This window comes from Dysidea avara, chromosome 13, assembly GCF_963678975.1.
Source record: "Dysidea avara chromosome 13, odDysAvar1.4, whole genome shotgun sequence".
Classification (NCBI taxonomy): Eukaryota; Metazoa; Porifera; class Demospongiae; order Dictyoceratida; family Dysideidae; genus Dysidea; species Dysidea avara.
In genome coordinates, this window is record NC_089284.1 from 10,913,633 (window position 1) to 10,939,796 (window position 26,164).

Below are 26,164 nucleotides of genomic sequence, written 5' to 3' on the forward strand. Positions count from 1 at the left end.
GGATGGTATTTTAAGCTAACTCCAGGACAGAGATTTGAAGTTGGAAAAAGAGCTGCAAAGTATGGAGTTGCGGTGTCAATTAGGTAGCTCAAAAAGAATTATCCCGAGTTGTTGCTGACAGATATGACTGTTAGAAGGCTGAAAGAGCTCTATCAGGCCAAATTATGAAATAAACTCAGGTCTGGTAGTACTTCTGATGGCAACCACTAATGATTGGGGAGGAGCTTGACAGACAAGTTCAAGAATACATCAGATACTTAGAGAGCCTGGTATTGGTGTACTGACATAGTAAGTAATTGATACGGGAAAAGGGATACTAATGAGCGAAGATGCAAACCTCTTGCCTAGTATCACGTTAACAAAGGCATGGGCAAAATATTTGTTGCATCAAATGAATTTTGTGAAGCAGAAAGCCACTACTAAGGCTAAGGTGAATGTAGAGCATTTTGAAGAAGTTAGACAGGAGTTTCTTTTAGAAAGCAGAAACGTTATCATAGATAAAATTCCCTTAGACCTAGTCATTAATTTTGATCGGACTGGTATAAATTATATAATCCAGCTTCATCGTGGATCATGGAAGTGGAGGGAGCCAAGCGTGTAGAGGTTGCAGGTAAAGATGATCAGCGGCAAATCACAGCTCTCTTTGCTGGCTTGATGACTGGAGCCTTTTGCCACTGCAACTTGTGTATTAGGGCTGGGACAAATAGTGAAATGTACCTTTGAATATTCGCCAATACAATGTTCAAACATTCAAAGCTTCATTGTTAGCTTTCAAGTTACAGGTTTTCTTGCATTTATGTACATCCTTCCTTTCCAATCCTATTTAATAAGTTTGTACTGAAACACACGATTGATTGATTGCAAATGGGCGTGTCTGCTATACTGCAATCATGCATACACAAATAACAACAATGCATTACTTTAATTCATGGGGTACTGTCAACCTTGAATAGCTCAACCTCATCGTCACATGAATTAAACACTGAATCAGAGATCCTCACCTCTCCCTCTTTACAGTTTACTCTAGTTACTGTTATCTAATGATTTCTCCTAGAACAATGGATTATTTGCATATTGTTATGTATTTCAGTGTGTATCAGTTAGTGCCATCTTCCTTCCCTACAATAACGTGGACTGGAACTCATTAATCTGTTGGTAGTACAATTGCAGTGTTCAATTTAGCTTTTTCAACTTCAGAGGAGCACAATATACTGAATGTCAAAATGCGAAGTATTACCATACCTCCTTGTGGAAGCTCTGCAGAGTTTTGTCTGCTGCCATTAACAGTACCTTGAATCGTGCCACCTCGTCTGACAAATATTGAGCAGATTGGTGATACTTTACGAGGAACTTGCTCCACTACAACATTATTTCCATTGATCAGTCTCTTGAGTGCTATATACGTGTCATGGCTATTTCCTATTACGTGCTCACACTTCAGCACCTCTCCAACTGCTGGGTTCTCTCACTCTGTTTTGTAAGTTCACTGCAAAAGCCGTGCATGTGGGCATCTTCACCAAGATAGGACTTGCATCACTGCAAGAGTACGCACTAAAAAAAGAAAATAACCACCAGTGCACAGCTGTTATCAACCGTCAAAGTTATTTTCTTGCAGTACGAACTTTGACAAAATTTTGTCTCGCCAAAGTTTAGTGCTGCAAACATTTTTCTGGTAATACAGTCCACTGAGAGGCGTTTTAGTGTAGCCTTTTACTGCCTACTAAATGTTGAAGAGGTTAAATCCTTCATAGTACCAAAAATGCCAGGAGGTGGCCAGTTTCACAGGAAATGTTCATGATAACTACTGAAAACCATAATTATATTGAAGTACACAGTGTTGGGAATAACGCGTTTTATTTATTTATTATTACTGAGCAGGCAGCACTCAGTGCTGATCGATTAGCTCAGGAAAAATTTAGCAATTACAAACATAGTTACAATGATTACATGCGTACAGAAGTTAGGACTTATTAGTAAATTGGTCAATGTTATCATGATCAATTAATCTGGGTGGTAAAGCATTCCAATCACGAATTGATCTGAAATAAAAACTATGCTGGAATATGTTGGTGGATGAAGTAGGAAGAATGTAACGTCTAGGATGATATTATCTAGTGGCTCTTTCCATTTCTAAATAGTAGGATGGGATAGATAAAGGGTACTCATTAGGGATGCGGCGATTATGCCGGCACAATTTCGGGCATAATAGTTATGTGTGGGAATCAGGAATTATGCTAGCATTTTGAGGTGATTATAAGTAGGAAAATCTGCAGATTGCACAGTTTCGTTAAAAAAGATCGAGATACTCTAATAGAGCAGTCAGAAACTCTAATGAACAGTCACTGAATATAATTTACTCTAATAAAGCAGTCACATTGAAATGAAATACTCTAATACAGCAACCAGCTAAAGAATTCAATATTATTTGAAGCTTAAACATCAATGAAAATGGTCTGATACAGCAATAAACTGTCATTACTAGCCAATTATGGTGGCATAATTTTGGGAATAATGGGCAATTCTCAAAAGCATAATAGGTGATTTTTTGAGCACTGCTCAAAAGCATAATTCTCAATTTTTGGAGCATAATAGCCTCATGCCTAGTACTCATTGTGGATGACTTTAAATAGTGTTTGTAACCTACATATCTTATGACGTACTTGGAGACTTGGCCAAGAAAGCTGTTGTAACATATTTGTGACTGAACTGTATCTACTAAAATCATTTAAAACCCATCTTGCAGCTTTACGCTGCACTTTCTCTAACTGTTGGATATCAGTTTGATAGTATGGGTCTCATACAACCACAGCATATTCCATTACAGGACAAATCATGGTGAGGTAAGCTGATGCTTTTACTTCTGGTGAGCAACTACTAAAGTTTCGTTTGAGAAAGTTTAAAGTTTTGGTGGCTTTAGCAGCTGTGTTTTTTATGTGAGATGACCAAGATAGTTTATTATCTAATAAAATTCCAAGGTAGGAGTGTTGACTAGATGTTGTTAAATTGCAATCATTCAATTTATAATTGAATAGAATAGGTGATGAAGATCTGGTGAAACGCATAATAGTACATTTGGTTACATTAAAACGTATAATTGCCTGCCCAGGCAAGTAGTTGGTTGAGAACATTTTGTAGTTGGATAGCATCTTCTTAAGTAGCAATAGTTCTGTAAAGTATGCAATCATCAGCGAATAGTCATAACGGTGAACTTATGCTCTCTGTGATGTCATTAATGTATATGAGAAACATCAAGGGACCAAGGACAGTTCCTTGAGGTACTCCAGACTGAACGGATACCGATTCAGATGAGGCACCATCTAATACTACTTGTTGAGATCTTTGGGTAAGCCAGGTACTGATCCAGTGACAGATGTTATTAGTAATGCCGTAATGTCCGAGTTTTACAAGAAGTCTCTGGTGTGGGACACTGTCAAATGCTTTCGCAAAATTGAGAAGAATAACATCCGTTTGTTGGTGATGATCCATGGAATATGATAAATCTTCTACCAGGGAAATAAGTTGAGTGACACAGGAGTGCTGAGACCTGAATCCGTGTTGGTTTTCAATGAGTAAATTGAAGGAGTTCAGATGTTGTATAATAGAATGATATTACATAATAGTTACTACATTTTGTGATTTCAAGTAATATAACGCGTTAGTATTCATAGTCTAGTAATATAACTTAAGTTACTTTCAAGGAACCCATTGTTCATTATATTAGTAACGAAAGTAATGTGTGTATTACGTAATGCGTTACTATTACAGTTCGTTAGCGACGTGTAACGATATTCATAACACATTAGCAGGTCCATTACTAACCAATTAGTGTTACTCAACAGCTTAGTGGCTGCAATAATCTATAGCTACTGTTCCAATTCCCTATAATAAAATTAGTTCACACCTCAGACAACTGGTCACGTGATTTACCAGCAATGTTTAGGTATGGCTGAAGTGGTAAAAACAATGAGCACCTCTACACAGGTGCAAGAAGCCAGTAGCTATATTTACAGGAGTGTTTACTATATGCTAACTCAGTAACTAACATGCAAGGTGTAAAGGAAAGGTGTATGGTCAGAGCAAAAGTAATGTAATGTAATATATTAAGTTACTTTTCATTTGGAGTAATATGTAATTGTAACTTATTACACTGTCCAAAAGTAAAGAGTAATATGTAATATATTACACTGACACAGGATGACTGACAAAGTAACTTTCCCAACACTGGAAGTACAATACGGAGTGTATGTGTTAAACTCAGTACACAATCCCCGATATGTAGTATGACCATGGATCAAAATGAAATAAGTTTTACTGTGCATCTTCTGACCACTATGGATATACTGAACAACCATTTCAAGGCAGTACACTATAATCCTGCGCCTATTATGCCGGCATAATTTTGAGAATAATAGGTCACCAGTTTCGTGAGAATAATTCCAGAATAATGGGATGCTTACAGGAATAATTTTAGAATTATCGGATGTTCATGGGAATAATTGGTGGAAGTAAGGGGTATGTCTCTTCTTGATTAGCTAGTAGAAAGAGTTAAGCTACGAAGAATGTATATAGCTGACATTATTATAGGAGTGCTGGCTGTAAAGACTGAAAAGCCTCTAAAAGATCGATATACTCTAATAGAACGCTCAAATACTCTAATAGGGCAGTCAGATCGTTTCATGTTAACAGTCTGCAGCCAGAATCAGGGAGATTATCTGCAATTCTGAGCCTTCATAGTACACCTTATACCAGTGTACTGATATCTTCTTCAAGTCTTTGAACATATTGATATCATTCTCTACCTAACTCAGTATGTACAGAGTAGCTGTAGCTACAGCTTTAATACACCAATAATTAAAAACTCTTGAATTATTACTGCAGATAGCTATTCTAAGTCTGTTGTAACTACTTATGGCTATGTGTAAGATGGAAGCTTCATCATTATATGGCTATTAATTAATTATGGCAAAATTACTTAGTAGCATCTTGAAAAAGCGACAAATTGAATGAGAATTATTATGGAATAATAGGCCAGATACAAGAATAAAAAAAGAATAATGGGAGAATATTTTGGGAAAATCTGGAAGGAATAATAAGTAAAATTTTAAGCATAATAGGCTCAGGCCTAGTACACTAGTAGTAATGCCTCATATGTGATGTTATGCAAATACACTCCATTGATCCCTAGAGTCTTAGTCTAGTAGTGTGGTTTTAGATTTTTCCATTGTGCTACAATTTCACTATGCACGAGGGGTGTCTCCGTCCTTAGTTTGGACATTTTATAGTCATTTTTATCTTTGTTTGCTTGTAATAAGCAAGAGTATATAATGGGGTAGGGAGCTAGAGTGTCGAACTGCTCTATATGCTGAGAAAAATGAGCCCGTAAAGTATTATGGCATCATTCAAATAACTTGGTGGGTTGTGTTGATTGGTAACTAAATATCAGTGTAGTGGGCACACTTTATATATGTGAATACCGAGTGAAAGAACTGTGTACTTGAGAAAAGTATGGCACATCGCACAGAGGAACTCATCATGACGCAAGCAGAGCAAACATCGAGGTTCTATCATGGTCAAGATTTCATCATGGTCGCCATCCCCTGCCTCGATGGTTCTACTAGTGAAAGTGACACGCTTAGATGGAATTTCAGCCATTGCAATTCCATGTGGACCACCCGTAAAATTATTTAAGCTGTTAAATCTGAGCAATCAACAACGGTCAGATTTATGGGAAGAAACTGATATAATATAATATGTGATTGTAATGCTCCTTAGTGTGTTGCCCCTAGTGGGCTTTGCTAATTAACAATAATACTAATAATAATAAAACTAATTAAAGGTACTCATTTTCACAGCCTATAACAAAGTTTGACACTCCCTCCCCATTATATTTAGTAGTGGACTTTATCCACAATGATGTCACGGAGCACAAGATGGCTGCATTCTTTGGGGGACTAACGTACAGGTGCCTATGGAGAAATTGTTTTGATCCATCATATTTCACTCGTGAAGCAAGATACCGACCAGTAGCCAACAGGTAGCTATGGGTATAAGGTAACAAAAGCCAATGCAAACAAGCGTTATCTCGAAATTTCTCCAGCATGTGATACAAATCGTTCATTGTGTTGTCTTGTAACCATACCTGTTGCTTAGAGGTTGATATCTCCTTCCCTGGCTGAAATATGATAGATCAAAACAATTTCTCCATAGGCGCCTGTACATTAGTCCCCCAAATAATGTGCTCGTGATGTCATTTTGGATTAAGTCCATAGCACATCAAAATTTATTAGGCTGTTGCTATTGTTCCGGCAGTCACATGAATAAAAATAAAACTTAGAAAAAAAAGGGTCCTGAAATGAAAAAGACACAAAATCCTCTACCAGGAATCAAGCCCTGGACCACCAGTATGTGAGCCCAGAGTTGTAGCCACTGTGCTACGTGGCTCCCAGCTACCCACCTCCCTTAGTTTCTACCTTAGGCCAGGCAAACTTGATTACTTGTTTCTCATCCACAAAAATTTGGATTTCCATGCATGCGGGAGGGAGGTCGTTTTTCATTATTCATTATTAAAGAAAATGCTCCAAATCAAGCTGTATCATGTGTTACTATAAAGGTTTATAGCTAAAGCCTTATAAAAACTAGTACTTACGTTTTACCACCGTTTCTGAGTTGCAAGTGACATTTGCTGTGCTGTAAAAATGAGTCAGCCTTCTTAGCATCAAAATACGTTTGCACGTAATTGATAACAGCAATAATGAAATTAGAGGCGGTAGGGTAAAAGGGCAGGGATGAGAAACAATTAATCAAGTTTGCCTGGCCTTATGTGTCCACGTGGAGTAACTTCTATACATTACAAAGGAGAAACCAAAGCTGAACCCGGGCCGACTCGCCTAGCTAACCCTAAGGTTTAACTGTGCCGGAACTACTTGCCGCGTACCCCAAAGCATTTAAAATTTGTAAAAGTTTTGAATACATTAACGGTGGGCGTGGCAGACTAGAAATGACTCGAAGCGCTTACATATTAGCATCATAGATAATATATGGCATCATCAATACGTCGAACCATGGTAGATTGTACTCGTTTAAAGAAAACGTTTTCGCATTACAAAGTAGCTATTTACTTGAATGTCGAAACCACATACAAAAAAGCTGAGTGACCGAGCAAGCACAAAGAAATGGCGAGTGCGATCCATGTACAACCACAGATGCTACAATTAACACATAGCTACGCACAATAATAAACTAATATAGACACCTGTTTAGTATAAGTCTTCTGAGGTCACACAAATGCGGAAACGGAAAAGGCGGAGTTAATTCTAAATGATGTGCAGAAACTATAAAATTTGAACAAAATTATTTCACTTCACCTTGTACTACATCACCACAAAATTTTAAACATATCATGTTAGCAATAATTATTGTTTCGTTAAAAAGGAGTTAGTTTACACAAACTGAAGATAATGTAGCTACTGACAAAAATTCATGATGGATCTGAGAAACATCTGTATAGGAAAGGCAATTACAAGTCACACAAATTTACACAGTAGTTCCAGTCCCAGTGTGATGTTCTGCAGACACTCTCAATGATCCACTGCCATTAGAAGAAGAAGTAAAGGAGCCACCACTATGTTTGATGGAAGATGATGATGGTTCTGAGGATGGTGGTAGTTTACTGGCTGAAGTTCCACTGCTACTGACTGATCCTGATGGCTCCTAATACATACAAACAATAATACATCAGTCAAGAGGTTATAACATATTGGTTGTTCTATTAGAGTGTTTTACTGACAATAAAAACTTTGCACTAGCTTGCATATTTACATATCAATGTCATGCTCCATCCCCACCTTCCTTGTTAATTCATAATCCCTGTGGAAATGGAACTAATAAGCGCCAGCTGGTTTCACATACCCTGTGAAATGGCTGTCAACTTTATGTACGTGTTCTTTCAATTATGGAAGCTTTAAATCTGTGCATGGGAGATGTATATATTCATTGTGGTGTGTCGTGAAACCATTCATTTTGTGACACCATGCTCGGGAGGATTACCACAGGCAAAGAAAATTGGTGATAAAATTGGAAACATCATTAAACCATTCAAAAGACAACACAGAATACTGCTTATACAACAAAAGGACACGATGAGTAAGAAAAAATTGGAAGTTCATTGAAGCATTTGTCTGAAAAAGTGTACACAAAACGACTCACCAGGAATTAAACATAGGAACCAACCTGCCTCCATAATTCATCTAACAAACAATGTATAAGACCTAGTAATGTTTTCAACTAGACACAGCAACAAGCAAAACGATTATTTTTTTCAGATGCAAAACAACCGTTGAACAGCTGCCCTCTGTAGAAACATGTGCACGCAAGTGATTGGTTTCATATCCATAGGGACTTATATTATTTATGGTTAATTTTCTTTTCTTTGGCATTGAACAAATAGTAGTAACATTCCAATGTATCACAGGTCCCTTGATGTATACATGTTATATACACAAGTGAACACCACACCATTAAAGGTAACTACTCACCCTAAAACTCCATCTTGTCTTGGCCTCTCTATCACCCAAATCCAAAGCAGGTACACTAGTGTTGTCATGATGTGTTAATGGCTGACTACTACTGGTAAATGATGAACCAACTGTGTTAGCTCTTGGTGTCTTCGCCATACTGATGCTGTATGACAAGAAATGTGATAAGTAAAAGTCATCATTTTTGTATCAGGTGAGATGCATGCTACTTATATAATGCTCTCAAATACTTTCCTCTTTGAAAATAGATCACTATTACTATCTATTCTTCACTTCACAGTACACACAGCACATACCATATCATTATCACATAGTTATAAAGCACTGCAGCATGTGAAATAAAGTAGAGACTACTATAGCAGGAGGCAAAGTCAAGTGCTATATTAGCCTTGAGACAACCCTCGAGATTTTGCATATACCGTACAGCGTATTAATCCGATGGGGGAAATTTTGACGAATTTATTACTGTCAAATATTTACAAGGAAAATTTTGATGAATGTGCTGACTTCAGTATTGTAATTAACCAGTTACGTGAGCTTTGACAAGGAAAATTTGACGAATTGCAACAATTCGCTAAAATTTCCCCCTTTTAAATTATTACGTTGTACGGTATACACAAGCATAGGTGGTACTTTAAGTGTCAAACAGTACGACAATACTGTTTAGCAGGATTTCTCTCAAAGTGATGCATGCAGCTAAAAATTCCACATCTAAACCTTATTATAGAAATGTCATATGGGATGAAAATCATCTTTATGAAATAATTCATCATCAAATACAGCATTAAACACTTATAGATGGCCGGATATAGAATTTTTTAAAGAAATCCTCAAACTCATATTTTGGTCTGCCTGCCTCAATGCCTGACCACATTTACAAGGATACAGGCCAGTGTACGGTTACCATTTTATTCCTGCAGATCAAGCACTTGAAATCAATCAAGATACTCTAATAGAGCAGTCAGACAATTTATTACAGCAGTCATTAAAGTCAGGTGTCCAAAAAGTGTGATAACATTTGGGCAGGGAAGGCAACCAACAAAAAGCATATCAGTAGCCAGGTAGCATGTACATGTCTTATATCCATATCTTTCCAGGATTAAAATCACATGCACAAACTGTGGGGAATTTGGTTAATGTCCCCGATTGCTGGTACAGAAGGAAAAACAAGGCAAAAGATACTACCACTCCTTCGCAGTCCCCACCACAAAAAATTCTACATTTACAATATCATTACAAATGTAGTTACTTAGTTACAAGTTGGTAATGTCAGTCATTAACAATAATAACAATGGTCAGGTTATACCCACATGAGGACAAAATTGCTACACAAACACAACAAAACTCCAACATGACTAAACCAACAGGAGAGCACATGTAAACACATACTACAATATCCCCCTACAATAACAACATAACTTTTATGGCAAACAGTTTTAGTGGGAGCTAGGTTAAGATGGCATATGTAACACATTCCATTGAATATAACCAGAGGAGGTATGACACACACATCTGAGCTGTAAGATTTGTAATAATAGAGAAGTTATTTTAGGAAAACATTAATAAAAACCAAAAGCTTTTCTTATGACAGTGCAGAGCTACTTTTTTCTTCTATTGCATAACTATGCATACATGTATACTTACTATTGTCATAAACATTTTTATTTATTAAATTTATCATACTGTAATTAGCTTTTTTTTTTGTTGTAAAATAATTTTCGTATGCCGAACCTTGTACAAAAATTTTTTACACGATTTTTTTTGCATAAGATCAAACTACTCTAATAGAACAGTCATTCATATAAATCAAACGAAAATTTTTATCACGAAATTTTTCTGCACGAAAACAAAGCGAATTACGGTATTACTGTATAGGACTTTATACAGAGTATGATATACTGTAAACATTAGATTTGTAATCATTATACAATAGATCTTTAAAAGCATTCAAGGATGGCTGGTTGACAGTGTTCTCTGGAAGATTGTTCCACAATCTAATCGTTGAAGGCAGGAAGGAGTAATGGAAAATATTAAGTTTAGCATGTGGTGCTCTAAAATGCTGCTTAGTGTATGTTAACATTGGAGTTAATGATACAGATGCTACACTTCCAGGGGCGGATCCAGGGGGGGCTTTGGGGGCTGAAGCCCCCCCTTCATATTTAGGCTTTACTTGATCAATATGCTGAGTATTATAATGAAATTTTGTCTTAGCATAATTATATGATCACTAATAATACAAATACTCATAAAACCACCTTATAAACATCTTTCCAAGGTATTATCAGTGGATTTATGCTAAAGTTTATGCAACAAGGACCCGGATCAGCATTGGAGGTGTACAAGATCGAGATACTCTAATAGAGCAGTCAGCTAACTACTCTAATAGAACATTCACTGGAAACATGTAGTTGGTTCTGTTATGGAATTTTTCCAAATCTGTCTGCACCTATGCATACAATGAAGTGCATTGGTTTGTTTAAAGGGCTTCATTCATCTACTTGTGTAGTTAATATGTATGGCAATACTTAATTCAGGTACACAATTTCCATTGAAAATTCTCTCAGATTCAATCTTGTATTGTTCAAATTTCAAAATTTTCCACTTTCAACATTATTATTCTAACATGCACCTATTCAGTGTTGTGCAATTGTGAGAGGGGTGCATCATGTACTTGGTTGTCTGTACCTACCCAAACTTTTCCTTAGCAAAATGCTTCAGAGAGCCATACCTATAATCTAAAGGCAGTATATAAAATATCTACAGGCAGAAAATATTATGAATTTTACGTGGAAATGTCTCCAAATTGCAGTATTTTAGCATCTATTTTAAAAAATTTTCCTGGGGGGGCATGCCCCCAGACCCCTAGTTCCAGCATGCTTTGCACACCTCTACCCAAGAGATTAGTACCTTGAGTTATCCCCCCCCCCCTTTTATAAATCCTAGATCCGCCCCTGACTTCTATTATTAAACAATGTGGAGCAAAATATTTTATTTTATTGGTAAGTTATGATGCCATGGCACCACCGCCATTAAAAGTCAACAGAATTAGCTTGTATCGTACCTCCTCAGGAATTTAAATATCACCAGTATATCACAGGACATACATCAGTTATCCTATCACTATATCACTCTATACAATACACTACTCTACCATGTCAGTAGGTCATTACATAATACACAGAAATACCAAATACGACACATATTAGATTTCCACTGCTACCCTACACCATTATGAACTCTTGATACCGTATAATGGGAAAGATTTGCGGAAGAAAACATTCGCAAATGATCTATTGTTTCTTCATTCGTGAGAAAACGTTCGCAATTTATTGCATAAAGTAAAAATTGGGTACACACCCACAACAAATTAATCTTTTTTTTTTCTGTGGATAGCTAGGGAGCGCTCAACTATATGGCTGACTCTGACATGTTGCGTACTACGCATACTAGTAGCCATGCATGATCGCTGTTTCGCTGGAGAAGTAGGCATTCACGATAATCAGATTGGACGATAGGCATGCCTCATAGCCTTAGAGGCAGCACTAAAACTGAGGCTAAGACACGCCATTCCGGCACAGTGAATTGCTGGGCTGCAATTATATTTGCCCATTTAGTAGCACTAATTTTTCCACTGTCACTGAAGTTTGCATCTCTGTTCGAATCACACGCCACGTTCCTGCGCCTCACTGACTATACTGTCACGCATATATAGCAGTTTAGCAAGTAGCAAGGCGAGTAGCTACCTGCTTATGCACTAGTTACATGAATGCTACATCAACTGCTCCATGAAAAACCTTTTTAATTGTAGGAAAAATTATGGCAAGAAAACATTTGCAAATGCACCTAAAATCGCGAAATTCACAAATGTTTTCTTCTGTGAATCATTCCCGTTATACGGTACTTATTAAAGTTTTGTATGTGTAAATATCACACTTACACAACACAGGTTTTCATCTACATAGACACAATGCACATGTACACACACACGCGCATGCAAGCACGCACGTACACACACACCTTTCTTCTACCCTTCCACTCAGTAGAAGAGCTAGTTCAGTAGCTAGATGTTTATGAACAAGAGGAACACTAGTTGGAATATTTAGCATACCAGCAAGACTGTCTGATGTGAAACTGATTTGTTCTAATACTACCAGAGCTCCATGTACCCCAGTGCCTGTCAAATTCTCAGAATACTCCTATATAATAACAAATGATAATATAAACATCATTAGTATATGAATGTGTGTGACATACATGTCAGTATTAGGAATGTTTGTGTATACAATGTGTGTAGTTAGAACAGACTTATACACAGGACTATATAGTACCTGTAAGTCAATCTGGTTTAGCCATTGTTTCATTTTCTTGTTTGACACATTGTTGGCCGTCTCTTTGGTCAACAATGGATTCCTTGTTAAACTCGTGCATCCTCAACAACTCCACACCAGACAAGAAACTCAACTACACAAAAATCACTAAATACATAAATAGTTGATTACAGTAATTCCACCAGGAACGTATCAAGTTCAGCTATGAACAAGGGAACATGATTCCGTACAGTTACATTGCTATGTTACAGACAAGATTCAAACATGATGTCTTAACAGTGACATACTCAAGTGTGCACTGCACCTCAGTTTTAAAAAAAAAAAATTATTTCACATGGCAGCCATGTTTGAATTTTGCTGTTTACAGAGCTACATGTTCCCTTATACATAGGATTAGATGTTCCTCCTGTTTCAACATCAATGTATATAAACTGACCTGTTCAATTTTCCTGTTAATCTTGAGGTACTTATGCAGGTCATCTTTACTAAAGGAGTTCAATACTCTACCATCAACAAGGTTCATTAGCAGTGTGTCTGCTAGCTGGGGAGACCAATATCACTTGGCCATGTCTTGGCCACCCAAATGTGATGTAGTGTACCAGCTTGTGGGTACTTGCTACAGTAACAAATATCACCACAATCATTCAGTATTCAATGTATGAGTAGGGAAAAATATTTCAAAGGATTTTCACCATTTCATATTATAGACAACCTCTTGTGCTTTACGAATCCAAAAATACTGTGAGAGCTACACTGAAAGTACATACAGGTGATGGTTTATACCATGCAAAGGGAATCAATCGCGGAAACAGACGTTTGTGAATTTCACAATTTTAGAAGTAAACCTTTCCTTCCTTTAGTGGGCCTATGCAGCTGTAATTACATCAACAGAATCTTTAACCCTCCGCTCACAACCACGAGATCATAAGCTTAATCCTGTGCATTAGCACACGGGAGGATAAGTTTTCGCATCACACTAAACTGCTAGCTATGTATGATGTTACACAGCAACACACAACACCATGCTATTCAAACAGACATGCAAACATCATTAAGTGACAGCAGAAGCAAAAAGAGAAAAGGGACATTTGAAATACCGGCAGTTAATCACTGTGTATTCTCGCCCACCAGACCAGCAGATATGACTATTATATTCTCGAGTACATTGTTGCCAGTAGTGCCTTAGTCTCACCCTCAGTATCATGAAGGTTACCTGCTTCTCTTCCGCAAGTCCAGCCATCCACACTAGTGTCCACTCATGACTGACCAGTTGTAGGCACGTGCCCGATTTGTTGCACAGTAAATCACAAATGTTTTCTAACGAATGATGAAAGGATAAACCATTTATGAATGTTTTCTTCCACGAATCATTCGGAATAGACACTTGTGTGCACAATGGCACATATAAGACATGATAAGCACCTGATTAAATATAAACACTATATGATACATGTACAGTAGAGAGCACAAAAAACTTTGTGACATGCTCTATTTCATGAACTTCACGAAAGCTCACTTGTCATGAACAGCTGGTCAATTTACGAACTACTCATGAACTTTACTGAACTGTGAGTACAGTACACTATACACACAGAAGTACAACAGTTCCAATCTAACCAAAGATCATCATGTACTAACAATGTACTAGTTCAAAACAATACAGTTTGTACAATGGAAATGAAAGCTGGTCAAGTTAAATTGAAAAGTACAAATAAAAGAACACTATAACAGCAACACTGGCATAAACACCAACTTCCACCAACTTCCAACAATAGCACAGAAAAGTATTGTAAACCTAACAAGTGGGTTAATGACCCCAGCATTATCATTAGCATTACCTTTTATGGATCTACTACAAAGTTAACACAAGCTTGTGAAGTACTTGTAGTTAGTTCACACTACAGTGAACAATTGTATACACTTATAAACCACTTCCAACTCCTAACTGTGCTACAGGAAGCATACACCAGCCACAATATATAAAACACTGACCACATATGTTATTGTTTGTACATTTCAATTTCAGTGCTGGGTTTCATGTTTGGACCAATGTAAACCAGTCTAGAGCTTCACACTCGTATCACAGTCTAAAGTGGCTATTTATACACTACAATAATTATCATATTTTACCCGAAGTTAGGTCCTTTGTAGTCATTGGGAGCAGGTCTTGAGTTTCCTCTTGTGCAGGGGGTTGGTGATGCCGAGTGACTTCTCCAGGTCTGAACTGCTACACTCCAGTAACATACGACCTGACTTGATGTTCTCCCTGCAAGCTTGCACATACTGACTCATCCCTGTAAAAAATCCATCAATACACACATGTGGGGACTGTGGACAAACACACGTATATATGTACGTATTATTATTATTGTTTACTGTGCAAAACCTCTTACAAAAAGTATACACAAGCACAGATAAAAGCGCAATTAATCAGCAAATTATATAAAATAATATTCATACATACATTCACTTAACACACACACACACATATTGGCAGTGTATACGCCTACCGAAGGTTGCCTCCATCCATGCTGCAACTGCAACTCCTTTCCACTGGGCCATGGGGGTTCCCCAGACCTCATTAAGCACTGCCCACTGTTCTCTTAGCTCTGCTGTGATGCTCTTACTAACTGACAACATGGCAGGCATCCTCAGCACTCATCACTGGTAATGGTGGGAACTATACGCAAGTGCATGCATGTACACACTACACATATCATTAATGAATCATATGTGCATACTGTGTGTGCCTGCAAAAAAGTTAAGGTGCAAAATTATTTTCACTATAATAAAAAGAGAAGCAGTTAGACCTAAATGAATGTCTATAGTTTACAAGACAGGCTCTTCTATGAAAATAGGATTCTGTTTGGGGATAACATTCACATAAAAGTAATGTTCAGTTTACAAATGAAAAAAAAAATTACACTAATGGACTAGTTCTATCACTATAGCAGTAGCTAGCCTATATGAAGGGAATCCCTACATTGGCATGTAATTACCATTTGTTCAATGAGAGAAACTAGCACATAGACCATTTATATATCTTGTTTCACTACTGGAACCCTTTAAATTAATTGAACTAGAATAATATACTTATCAAAGTAACAATGTGTATGTAATCCTATAATACGTACACGCACGCACGTATGCACGCATGCATGCACACACACCTTTCCTCTACCCTTCCACTCAGTAGTAGAGGTAGTTCAGTAGCTAGATGTTTACGAACAAGAGGAACACTAGTTGGAATATTTAGTATACCAGCAAGACTGTCTGATGTGAAACTGTTTTGTTCTAATACTACCAGAGCTCCATGTACCCCAGTACCTGTCAATACTCCTTTATGATAACAAATGATCAAAGATAATAAAGCTCATTAGTATAATTATGCGTACATGTTTGTGTATACAAGGTGTGTTGTTAGTACAGGCTTACACTAGTATCTGAATCTACAGCTGGTTTAGCCATTGTTTCATTTCTTGTTTGTCCAGTTGGCTGCCTTTTTTCTCTCCCTCTGCTTAACAATAGCTTCCTTGTTAACACACCAGACAAGAAACTCAACTACACAAATCAACAAGCAGTGAACGCATCAAATAATTAATTCCAAAAAGTTTACAAACTGACCTGTTCAATTTTCCTGTTAATCTTGAGGTACTTACGCAGGTCATCTTTACTAAAGGAGTTCAGTACTCTACCATCAACAAGGTTCATTAGCAGTGTGTCTGCTAGCTGGGGGAGACCAATATCACTTGCTATGTCTTGGCCACCCAAATGTGATGTAGTGTATGTATTTATTACTAGCCTGTTATAATTGTATTTTTGCAATAATATAATTAATACCAATCATAAAGTAACAAAGATGTTATACAATAATTAAAAAATAATTACTTATACAAAAGGCTATAATCATACGTCAACAAATTTTACTGACATATACAGCTGTACCAGTTTCTAATAAAAGGTGTAGTATATTAATGTTCCATTACAATAGTTGTTACCTATCATATATAATACACAAAACTGCATAAAATTTAGCAAAAAAACAAAAGAGAAAAACATAACTATGTCACGCATTTACCATGAAATCCAGTAAATCTGATTCAAAGTAGTGTAATACATATAGCTACCTATAACTAAAATATCTGTACCCTGGAATTATTGTAATCACAGATGTAGATACCACCATTAGGACTAATAGCTATTCCAAAAGGATGTTTAAATTGGCCTTTTTGTTCACCATTACTACCAAAGCAATGTATGCAGGTTCCATTTTGATCAAAGATTGACACATGATGATTACAACTATCAGCCACTAAGACAAAGCCATTGACATCAACAGTGAGGCCATATGGACGATCTAGTTGACCTCTGGCTGTTCCTTTAGTACCAAACTTGCCTACATATCCACCATCAAGTGTAAAGGTGTAAACACATGAATGACTATTGTCAACAACAAGCAAATGATTACTGGAACTGATTGCTACATCATGAGGACCATCCACTTGTCCCAATCCAATTGTGAGGCAAAACTCTCCATTGGTCTAAAAACTGGAATACAATGGTTACGATAGTCAGCTACATACACCCTATCACTGTGTACTGTGATGCCGTATAATCTGTTAAATTGACCGTCAGCTTCTCCCTCAACACCAAACTGCAGCAGGTAGTTGCAATTAACATCAAACTTCTGTATCCTGTAGTTATCACTATCAGCCACATAAAGGTAATTGTCACTATCAAATGCAACACCAATAGGACAACTGAACTGGCCAGGTGTTTGCCATTACAACCAAACTGCCTTATCAACTGATCCTCACTATCAAATACATAGATGCAGTGTTTGCTATGGTCAGCTACTGCCCACATGCCATCCCTACCAAATGCAATACCCCATGGTTTACCCATCTGTCCATTATTATTAATTACTTTGCTGGGTTGATCTATAGCTGTGTAAGGTTTATGGATGACAACAGTGTAGGGACTTGCTTTGATCTGTTCTCCTTCAATGCACACCAACAACTTTACCTCTCCAGCTTGTTTGGCTACAAAAGAAGTAGTGTAGCTACCATCATCATTATCCCTAACTTGTGCAGTAGTCACTTCTCCTGTACTCCACTTCACCTGTACTGATACTTGACCACCTCCTAGTGAGCAAGAATGACCCTTGATATCCTTGGTGATTATCTTGAACTGTGGCTGTCCTCCTTCGCGTGTGTACCCAGATGAATACAATATTTCAGAGTTGGAAAGGTCACCTTCTATAAGCTGACTAAATTGTGGGAGTTGGACTTTACTGGAATAAAACTTGATGTTGTTTGATTCTACTGGTCTGGTGTCTAGTTTCTTGTACTTGTCAGTTAATTCTTTCATTTGGTTGATCACTTGTTTCTTTGCAGAAAGTGCTTCTTCATCACAACTTTCCTTCACTGCATCATCAACTTCCTTCATGCTTCTTGCCTGTGTTTGTGTAGATTCCACCTCTTCTAGTTGTGCTGCCATCTTCTCCTCCTTCTGTGACACTATCTCACCTAACCTTTGCTTGACCTCTTCTTTCTGTTCTTTTAACTTCTCAATCAGTTTGTCATAATGTTCATCAATCTTCTTGTCTACTTCACCAGCTTGTTGTCATATCTTATCTCCCATATCAGTAATCTTGTCATGAGCTTCAGAAAGATCTTTAATAATTCCCTCTACTGGACCAGTGATATCCTTTAACTCACTCCTCTGCCTGTTTGCCATTTTCTTTACAGTGTCATGATTGTGGCCATTGTGTTCCTTCACGGTGCAGTACAGACACACCAGCTCCTCACATGTCTCACAATAATATTTCAGCTCATTCTCGTGCTCTTTACACAACATTACTTTTGGTTTGGGCTGGACTGAGATGTCTTCATTCTTTGACCTCAAGTCAACTGATGGGACTATGGCATGACCTCGATACCTATTGCTACGTTTGTGATGTTCATTACAAACACGACATAAAAACATTGTACAATCCGGACAAAATGTCTCTACTGGGTCTTCTCCAGTACACTCGTCACATTTCACTTCTGTTTCACCTTCCACCTTGCGTTTTAAGATCAGCTCATCCACCAACCGATTGATCAGAAAATTGTTATCAAAATCCTTTACTCCTCCAGCAGGAACAGTAGCTTCCCTTCTGCACTCTGGACAAATGATCTTAGATTGCACCTGCATCTTCTCCAGACACTTTTCACAATAAGAGTGATGACACGGTAGGTACTTGGGATTCTTGAATATCTGATAGCAGACTGGACAAGTGAGACTATCAGTTGCTTTCTTCACATCCATAGCAGCCATTGTGAAAATGTAATGTATCTATGTACCAACTGTATAAAAGCAATAACTGTTGTAAAATGTATCAAGACACATGATGGTGAGATGTGTGGCCATGGAAGCTGATGTGGGTGAGCAACAGAAAAAGTGTGTATCAAGACACACAGAAGTGTGTCATGCAGCTATGAAAGTCAGCACGCCACATCATGGGTATATATTGACAGGAAGAAAAAATGTTTTTCACACACGCAAAACTACATGGGCCCTTCACGATATTTTAATTACAGCTGCTGGTCGCTTTCGGTATTTCACATTCCTAATTTAGTAAAATCACTTTATGTATTCATGAATTACAAGCCATCAAAGTCAAGTTTAATTTCGCACATAACAACCAGCATGGGTACGCACTTATAATCTACCCCATACCATCTTAGTCATCTGCAGTAGCAAACACATCTATTGTAAGGCTCTTCAGTGTTCCCATTATGCTTGCATTATGCTCCTAGGTTAGCAATAATTATCTTGAAACATTTTAATCAGTGAATGCTCTATTAGAGTATTTTACTACAAAGTGACTGTTCTATTAGAGAGTATTGATCTAAGCAATGCATATTTGTGACCGGATTTGTGAAAAGGGGTCTTCCACACACATCCAATTTACCAACTTTGAAAATTCACAACTACAGATTAGAAAATGCTATTGACCTGAAATTTGATCAGCAGTGAGCACTTACATAGCTTAGTAGATGGAGAAATTTTCACGTAAATGCATTACTTGAGCACTTAGATTTGGTCTTCTGAATTCATAGAATTGGATGTGTGTGGAAGACCCCTTTTCGCAAATCCAGTCGCATTTGATTTTCTTAGGAAAACCTGACTTGATTCACAATTTTTTCCCATCTCAGCATTATCTGCAGTTTCCAAGGAATGGTTCAGCCTTCTGTGGTGAGTAGTTTTGGATTAACAGCACTAGACATTAGGAAGAGTGGGATAATCGATTTGTACAGCAATTATACTGACAGGCACTTACATTCACAGCCATAACTTCTGTTTGGATTAGTCTACAATGTTGCAACTTAGCTTAAAATGTTCACTATGGATTAGCGCATCAGCCAAGGTATAGTGTTAGACCTGTAGTCATTTGCGCATATGGGTACGAAGGCGATTTGATAGAAGAAATGATGACTATCTTGTTTACGTTTAGCGCATCGTATGCTAACAAACACATGTGACGCGCATACTGTTAGAGCTACAGAAATGAAACAAAGATTTTTAGAGCTCTCCATAAGCAGGCGAATAAGATGATGGTATATAGTTTTAATTGATTTGAGTCTTCCTTCTTCGACTACTGGCCCGAGAGTATTTTTTCTTTATGGCATGCATAATTTTAAGAAAATATTTTTAAATTACATTTTCTCAATACACATGCTTGTACAAACAAGTCGGGTTTTTGCTGTGACGATCACATATTTAATTAAACTCCATAGTTTGTAATATGCTAGACATAGTACTCCAGGCTATTATGCTTTTTATTATGCTGGCATAATTGACACAGGCCTAATTTGAACTATTTATCAGAGTGTACAAAAACAAGGTAACAAAGTTGTGAGGGTTTGCAAATGTTGATTTAGTCTGTTAGGTCACCAACAGATTTTGTAAGGTTGCAATTGGTATGCAAGGGGTTTGAATTGAAGTGCTTGCAGCTTGCATGGGGTTCATGAAGCCACACATACAAAACCTTTAATAAGACACAGTATTGCAAGCTGTTTGTCTGTTGTTAGGTTACCCATGACACCTTTGACAACAAAGCATAACCTTATATCAACAGCTTATAATTTACAGCCTGATTCAATTAGTAAATACAACACAATAGGGATTAACAATTAGCTCACATAGTGTTTGTAAAGTCTATGCGACCGCTCCCTAACATACATATAGCGACTACTTCATTACATTTTTATGCAGTGAACTGTAAGAGATAAAAAGAGAGCTGGTTGTGGTCAAAAAGCTAGTTGTAAGTGGACTAGTTGTAAATGATTACTACAAAAGTCAGGCTGAAATTGCAAGCTGCATTGCACAATAGTAGTAGCTATAAAGTCAGATTTATATCAGGGGCATAGCTAGTCAGAAGGTGATGGAGGGGCAGGCATGCATGCCCCCACAAAACACTCAAAATCATTCATGACTGCACAAAAGGCTAATGACTCAATGGTGGGCTGCTTACATAACTAGCTATGTAACTATTTCATTACTGATTGCTCAATGGAGGTATATTCGTCGAGCATCATTGCATGTACCACAACTCTACTCCAACAAAATTAATCTACCACAATCCGGTAGAGCTATATTGTGAATACTTTAGTGCAAATACAATGTATCACAGTTACTTTATGTTAGTCATAGCCTGTGCTGCAGTCCTAGCACACTGACAGGATGACGTGTTCACTCACTTCAGCCGGCGAAATTCAAATGCCACGTATTGCACGAAATCCCAGTTCAACATCTGTCTTGCTAGCAGAACTTATAAGTTTGTGACTGATCCGCCTGACTGACTGACAAAGTTAAAAAAATTAGACTGGCATGCTACTGCACTGCGGCCGTACAAAGATCCAGTGTGATTGATTCAAGAAAATAAACTTGGTACATTTAACACTTTTATCACCTCGTAGGTAGTAGGTTTGTAGCGTCATCTGGTCTCCTTTGTCACTTGTGAGTTGCGACTCCTGTGAGGTTACTTCAAGCGGGTCACTCTTTTTAGGTTCAAAAATGCTCTATCACATGAGCAATCTAAGCTAAATATAGAAGTGGTCTCAAATATTTTCGTTCAGTGAGTTCACAAATGAGTTGAATGTTGTGTGCTCATTCACTAGCAACCCCTGGTGATACCACGTAGTAGTGCACATAATTTATAGTCATTTGTGTGTCATTTAAATACTAGTAAGCTTGTGACGGAGGTTTAAAAAACCACTTAGTGATGGGGGGAGGGGGGACAAATGCCTCCTTGGCTACGCCTGATTTATATACAAGTGAATATTCAGAATTAGAAAATGGTATCATACAGTACGAATCAGAAAGGTGTGGGCGTGGCCCATGAAAAATATTATCCAAAAACCACCCTCACTTTTCCTTGATGACAATGAGCCAGAATAAAACCAAACAAGCCTTCAGATCTACCCAAAATGCTTTCAACAAGTTGCTATGAAATCTATAAAATGGAATTTTCTATTGATTGACTGAGTAAGCCAATTCATTTATATATAGAGTTGTGTTCAAATAGTCTAGTAGAAAATACACTACTCTAATAGAACACACAGCTGGTGATAAAATACTCAATTAGAACAGTCACAACTACTGTTGGATAATCGAGGGTTCAGATAATCGAGGTCCTACCATAACTGAGTAACTGACTGGCTGATGTCTTCAGACAAGCATAACTTGATAACAGCTTCGGCTATGGATTTGATTTTTTCAGTGTTCAAGTGAGGTCGCATCAGCCGGACATGTGCCTTTTGGCATACCGCAGTTCATACAATGCATTCTTCATGGACTTACCAGTGTCCTCCTTTGTGTCCCATTCATCTTTGCTGACAGCATAAGGTGTCGATTTGGTGGTAGCGCATGATGGCTTACCTTCGTAACGGAAATTGTCCATATTTTTCATAGTGGCTACTTTGATGCAGAGGTGCTTTTCGAATAGTTCTTGATTCGTAATGCTGTGTAACAGGTTGAACATAGCTGACAATGAAGCGTAATGGATATCTCACTTTTCACTGAGACAATAACAAACAAGTACACAGAAAAATTTGGAATTTTCAACTAGAATAGGTACCATAGCACATCGATAAAAAGCACTGAAAAAAGCTGGAATAGTGCACAATATTGAATCACAGTAAAACAATAAGAAACACAAAATTAAATCACAGTAAAACAATAAGAAGTGTTATATCCCGACTGTGCATTTCCATTATGGTAACTCGAGCACAGTAGGGATATAACACGCACTACTCCAGCTTGTTTCAGTACTTTTTATCAATGTACTATGGTCCCTACTCTAATTGAAAATTCCAATTTTTTTGTGTACTTGTTAGCAGAATACAATTTGACTTTTGCAAGATAATGAAGTCTTTAAAAAACCACTAAGAGGCCTGCTAGCATGTCCTTCAAGTGGTTAGAAACCTGCTAGCAAGTACTGCAAATCTCACTTTTGATCATTGATTTGCTATGCCCTTCCAAGCATATTAGCCTGCAGTGGGCCCAAGCCAATAAAAGTTTGTCTACTGTACGCAATAGGAATTTCGCCACAGGGCTATGTTGTAATACCATCATCCATCTCTACTGGTTTTATCACTTGGGTCCCTTTAAATTTTACAGAGTAAACTACCTATATACACCCTTGTGCTCTAGTATTTCCATTAATAGGCACTGATCATTCTGCCATGAATTGGTGTTTTCTCTACTTCTCGTGTCAGCCAGAGATTATATACTATGTACCCAGGATTGCATACTGCCCGTATTCAAAGGAACAATCTGCGTTGTACTCTTCCCTTGTAGTCTAGCATGCAAGTGTTGTACTAGGCGACAGTACTAGTACTGGAACTCTACAGCATCACGTCTGCTGTCCTCTCCAGTTCCAATGGCTAGAGGACACATCCTGATTGGCTAACTATCAAAACCGGTAAATCGGTAGAAGTTAAAGGTCCACTAAAATCGAAAATTCACTTGCCATTTTATTGAATAAATACGTCTCCCTCCCCATTATATAGTCTTGGTAATGGACTTTATCCACAATGATGCCATGGAGCACAAGATGGCTGCGTTATTTGGGGGACAAATGTACAGGTATCTATGGAGAAATTTTGACCCATCATATTTCACTCATGAAGCAAGATACCATCCAGTAGCCAACATGTTGCTATGGGTATAAGGTAACATCTGCCATTGCAAACAAGCGTTATCTCGAAATTTTTCCAGCATGCGATACAAATCGTTCATTGTGTTGTCTTGTAACCATACCTGTTGCTTAGAGGTCAACATCTCCTTCCCTGGCTGAAATATGATCGATCAAAACAATTCCTCCATAGGTGCCAGTACATTAGTCTCCCAAATAACGTGGCCATCTTGTGCTCGTGATGTCATTGTGGGTAAAGTCCATAAAAATAACGTGGCCATCTTGTGCTTGTGATGTCATTGTGGGTAAAGTCCATAAGCACATCAAAATGTATTAGGCTGTTGCTTTTGTTCTGGCAGTCACGTGAATAAAAATAAAACTTAGACAAAAAGGGTCTTGAAGCGAAAACAAAATCTTCTACCAGTAATCAAGCCCTGGACCTCCTGTATTTGAGCCCAGAGTCATAGCCACTGTGCTATGTGGCTCCCAGCTACCCACCTCCCTTAGTTTCTACCTTATTAGTGTCCGAGTGGAGTAATTAAAGACAAAGGTGAAGAAGAAACCAAAGCTGAATCCGACCCTAACTCTAAGGTTTGCCTGTGAACTACTTGTCGTGTAACCTAAAGTACAAGACCCGAGGCAAACTACTGGTCGTGTGCCCTAAAGTCGAATATACTTGGAGTATACTAGATGCGTGTCAACCCCTAGCTCGTACATGTGTTTGATAGTGAGAGAAATCTAGTGGACTGCTGGAACAATAGCCCAGGCAAAATATTTCCGGCTACCGAAACAATAGCAACCTTGAATTATTAATAAGTACACAGAAAAAAATTGGAATTTTCAACTAGAGTAGGGACCATAGCACATCGATAAAAAGTACTGAAACAAGCTGGAGTAGTCCATGATATTAATTCACAGTAAAACAATAAGAAGTGTTATATCTCTACTGTGCATTTCCATAATATTTACAAAAAAAATTAACAAACAAGTACACAGAAAAATTTGGAATTTTCAACTAGAGTAGGGACCATAGCACATTGATAAAAAGTACTGAAACAAGCTGGAGTAGTGCACAGTATTAAATCATAGTAAAACAATAAGAAGTGTTATATCCCTACCATGCTCAAGATTATTATGACTGGTGAACCCATGCATACCACATCTGAAATGGCGCCGCACGACCCAGAATCATCTGAAAAGTGAAATATCCATTACGCTTCATTGTCAGCTATGTCAACTCGTTACACAGCATTTTGGATCTAGAACTGTTCGAAAAGTACCTCTGCAATCCATGCATACCACAAGAAATGGTGCCACATGGCCCATTATCGTCTGAAAAGTGAAGTATCCATTATGTTTTATTGTTGGCTGTGTTCAACCCGTTACACAGCAGTACAAATCAAGAACTGTTCGAAAAGCACCTCTGCAATCAAACAGCCACTATGAATAATACGGACAAATTTCCATTATGAAGGGAAGCCATCACGTGCTATCGCCAATTTGACACTTTTCGATGTCAGCAAAGATAAATGGGACACAAAGGAGGACACTGGTAAGTCCATGAAGAATGCATTGTACATACTGCAGTAAGCAAAAAGGCACCTCTTGGGCTGAAGCGATGTCAAACAGTGAAAAAATCAAGCCGGTAGCCTTAGCCGTTATTGAGTTACGTTTGTATGAAGGCATTAGTCAGTCAGCAGAAAATTACATTAAATAAATTATTTTTAAAATTCCATAGCAACTTGTTGAAGGTGTTTCGAGTTGATTTGAAAGCTTGTTTGGGCTTAGTTTTACCTAACTAACAGTGCCAGAAATAAGTCGGCCGTCGGCCATTTTCCGAGCAAAATCACATTTTGACCAACTATTTAGATCGAGGCTTGTTCGGTCAAATGTCCGACAAGCAGCAAGACAGTTGGTAAACATTCACAAATTAAAAATCAAGCAAACTATAACAGATGTCACATTAAGTTGATAGCGTACCTCACAGCTGCTCAACGTCCCAGTATAGGCTACGCACTATCTATGGTCCCAGTGATGACGGGGGCCCATAGGACGTTACCATGTGACCACAGACGACAGTATTATAATATTTTGGTGCACACATTGGTGGATGTAAA

At 37.8% G+C, this 26,164-nt stretch overlaps 2 protein-coding genes across 8 annotated transcripts in view; both read right to left on the bottom strand.

Annotated features, from left to right (window-relative positions):
* The window catches only part of LOC136242323 (E3 ubiquitin-protein ligase TRIM45-like), a 39,223-nt gene that overhangs the window by 7,893 nt on the left and 5,166 nt on the right, over window positions 1-26,164 (bottom strand). Inside the window, exon 1 of one of the 3 annotated variants that reach the window (XM_066033727.1) lies at window positions 7,253-7,292. The exons of 1 other annotated variant lie outside the window; for it this stretch is intronic. The gene's annotated coding sequence lies outside the window, so the exon portion shown is untranslated. Of the gene's footprint in view, window positions 1-7,252; window positions 7,293-16,708; window positions 16,861-26,164 lie in introns of those variants that run through there. One more of the 3 variants, XR_010694515.1, reaches the window with a different exon arrangement.
* LOC136242325 (kazrin-like) overlaps window positions 7,332-26,164 on the bottom strand; it is a 95,578-nt gene continuing 76,745 nt past the window's right edge. For 3 of the 5 annotated variants that reach the window (XM_066033732.1, XM_066033730.1, XM_066033731.1), the window contains 3 exons: window positions 12,552-12,730; window positions 8,535-8,679; window positions 7,332-7,710 (listed from right to left, as the gene is read on the bottom strand). In XM_066033732.1, the coding sequence (XP_065889804.1) occupies window positions 7,534-7,710; window positions 8,535-8,679; window positions 12,552-12,730 (501 nt within the window). In that variant the 3' untranslated portion in view covers window positions 7,332-7,533. Of the gene's footprint in view, window positions 7,711-8,534; window positions 8,680-12,551; window positions 12,731-12,862; window positions 12,996-13,298; window positions 14,236-26,164 lie in introns of those variants that run through there. The other 2 variants (XM_066033734.1, XM_066033733.1) reach the window with 2 other exon arrangements.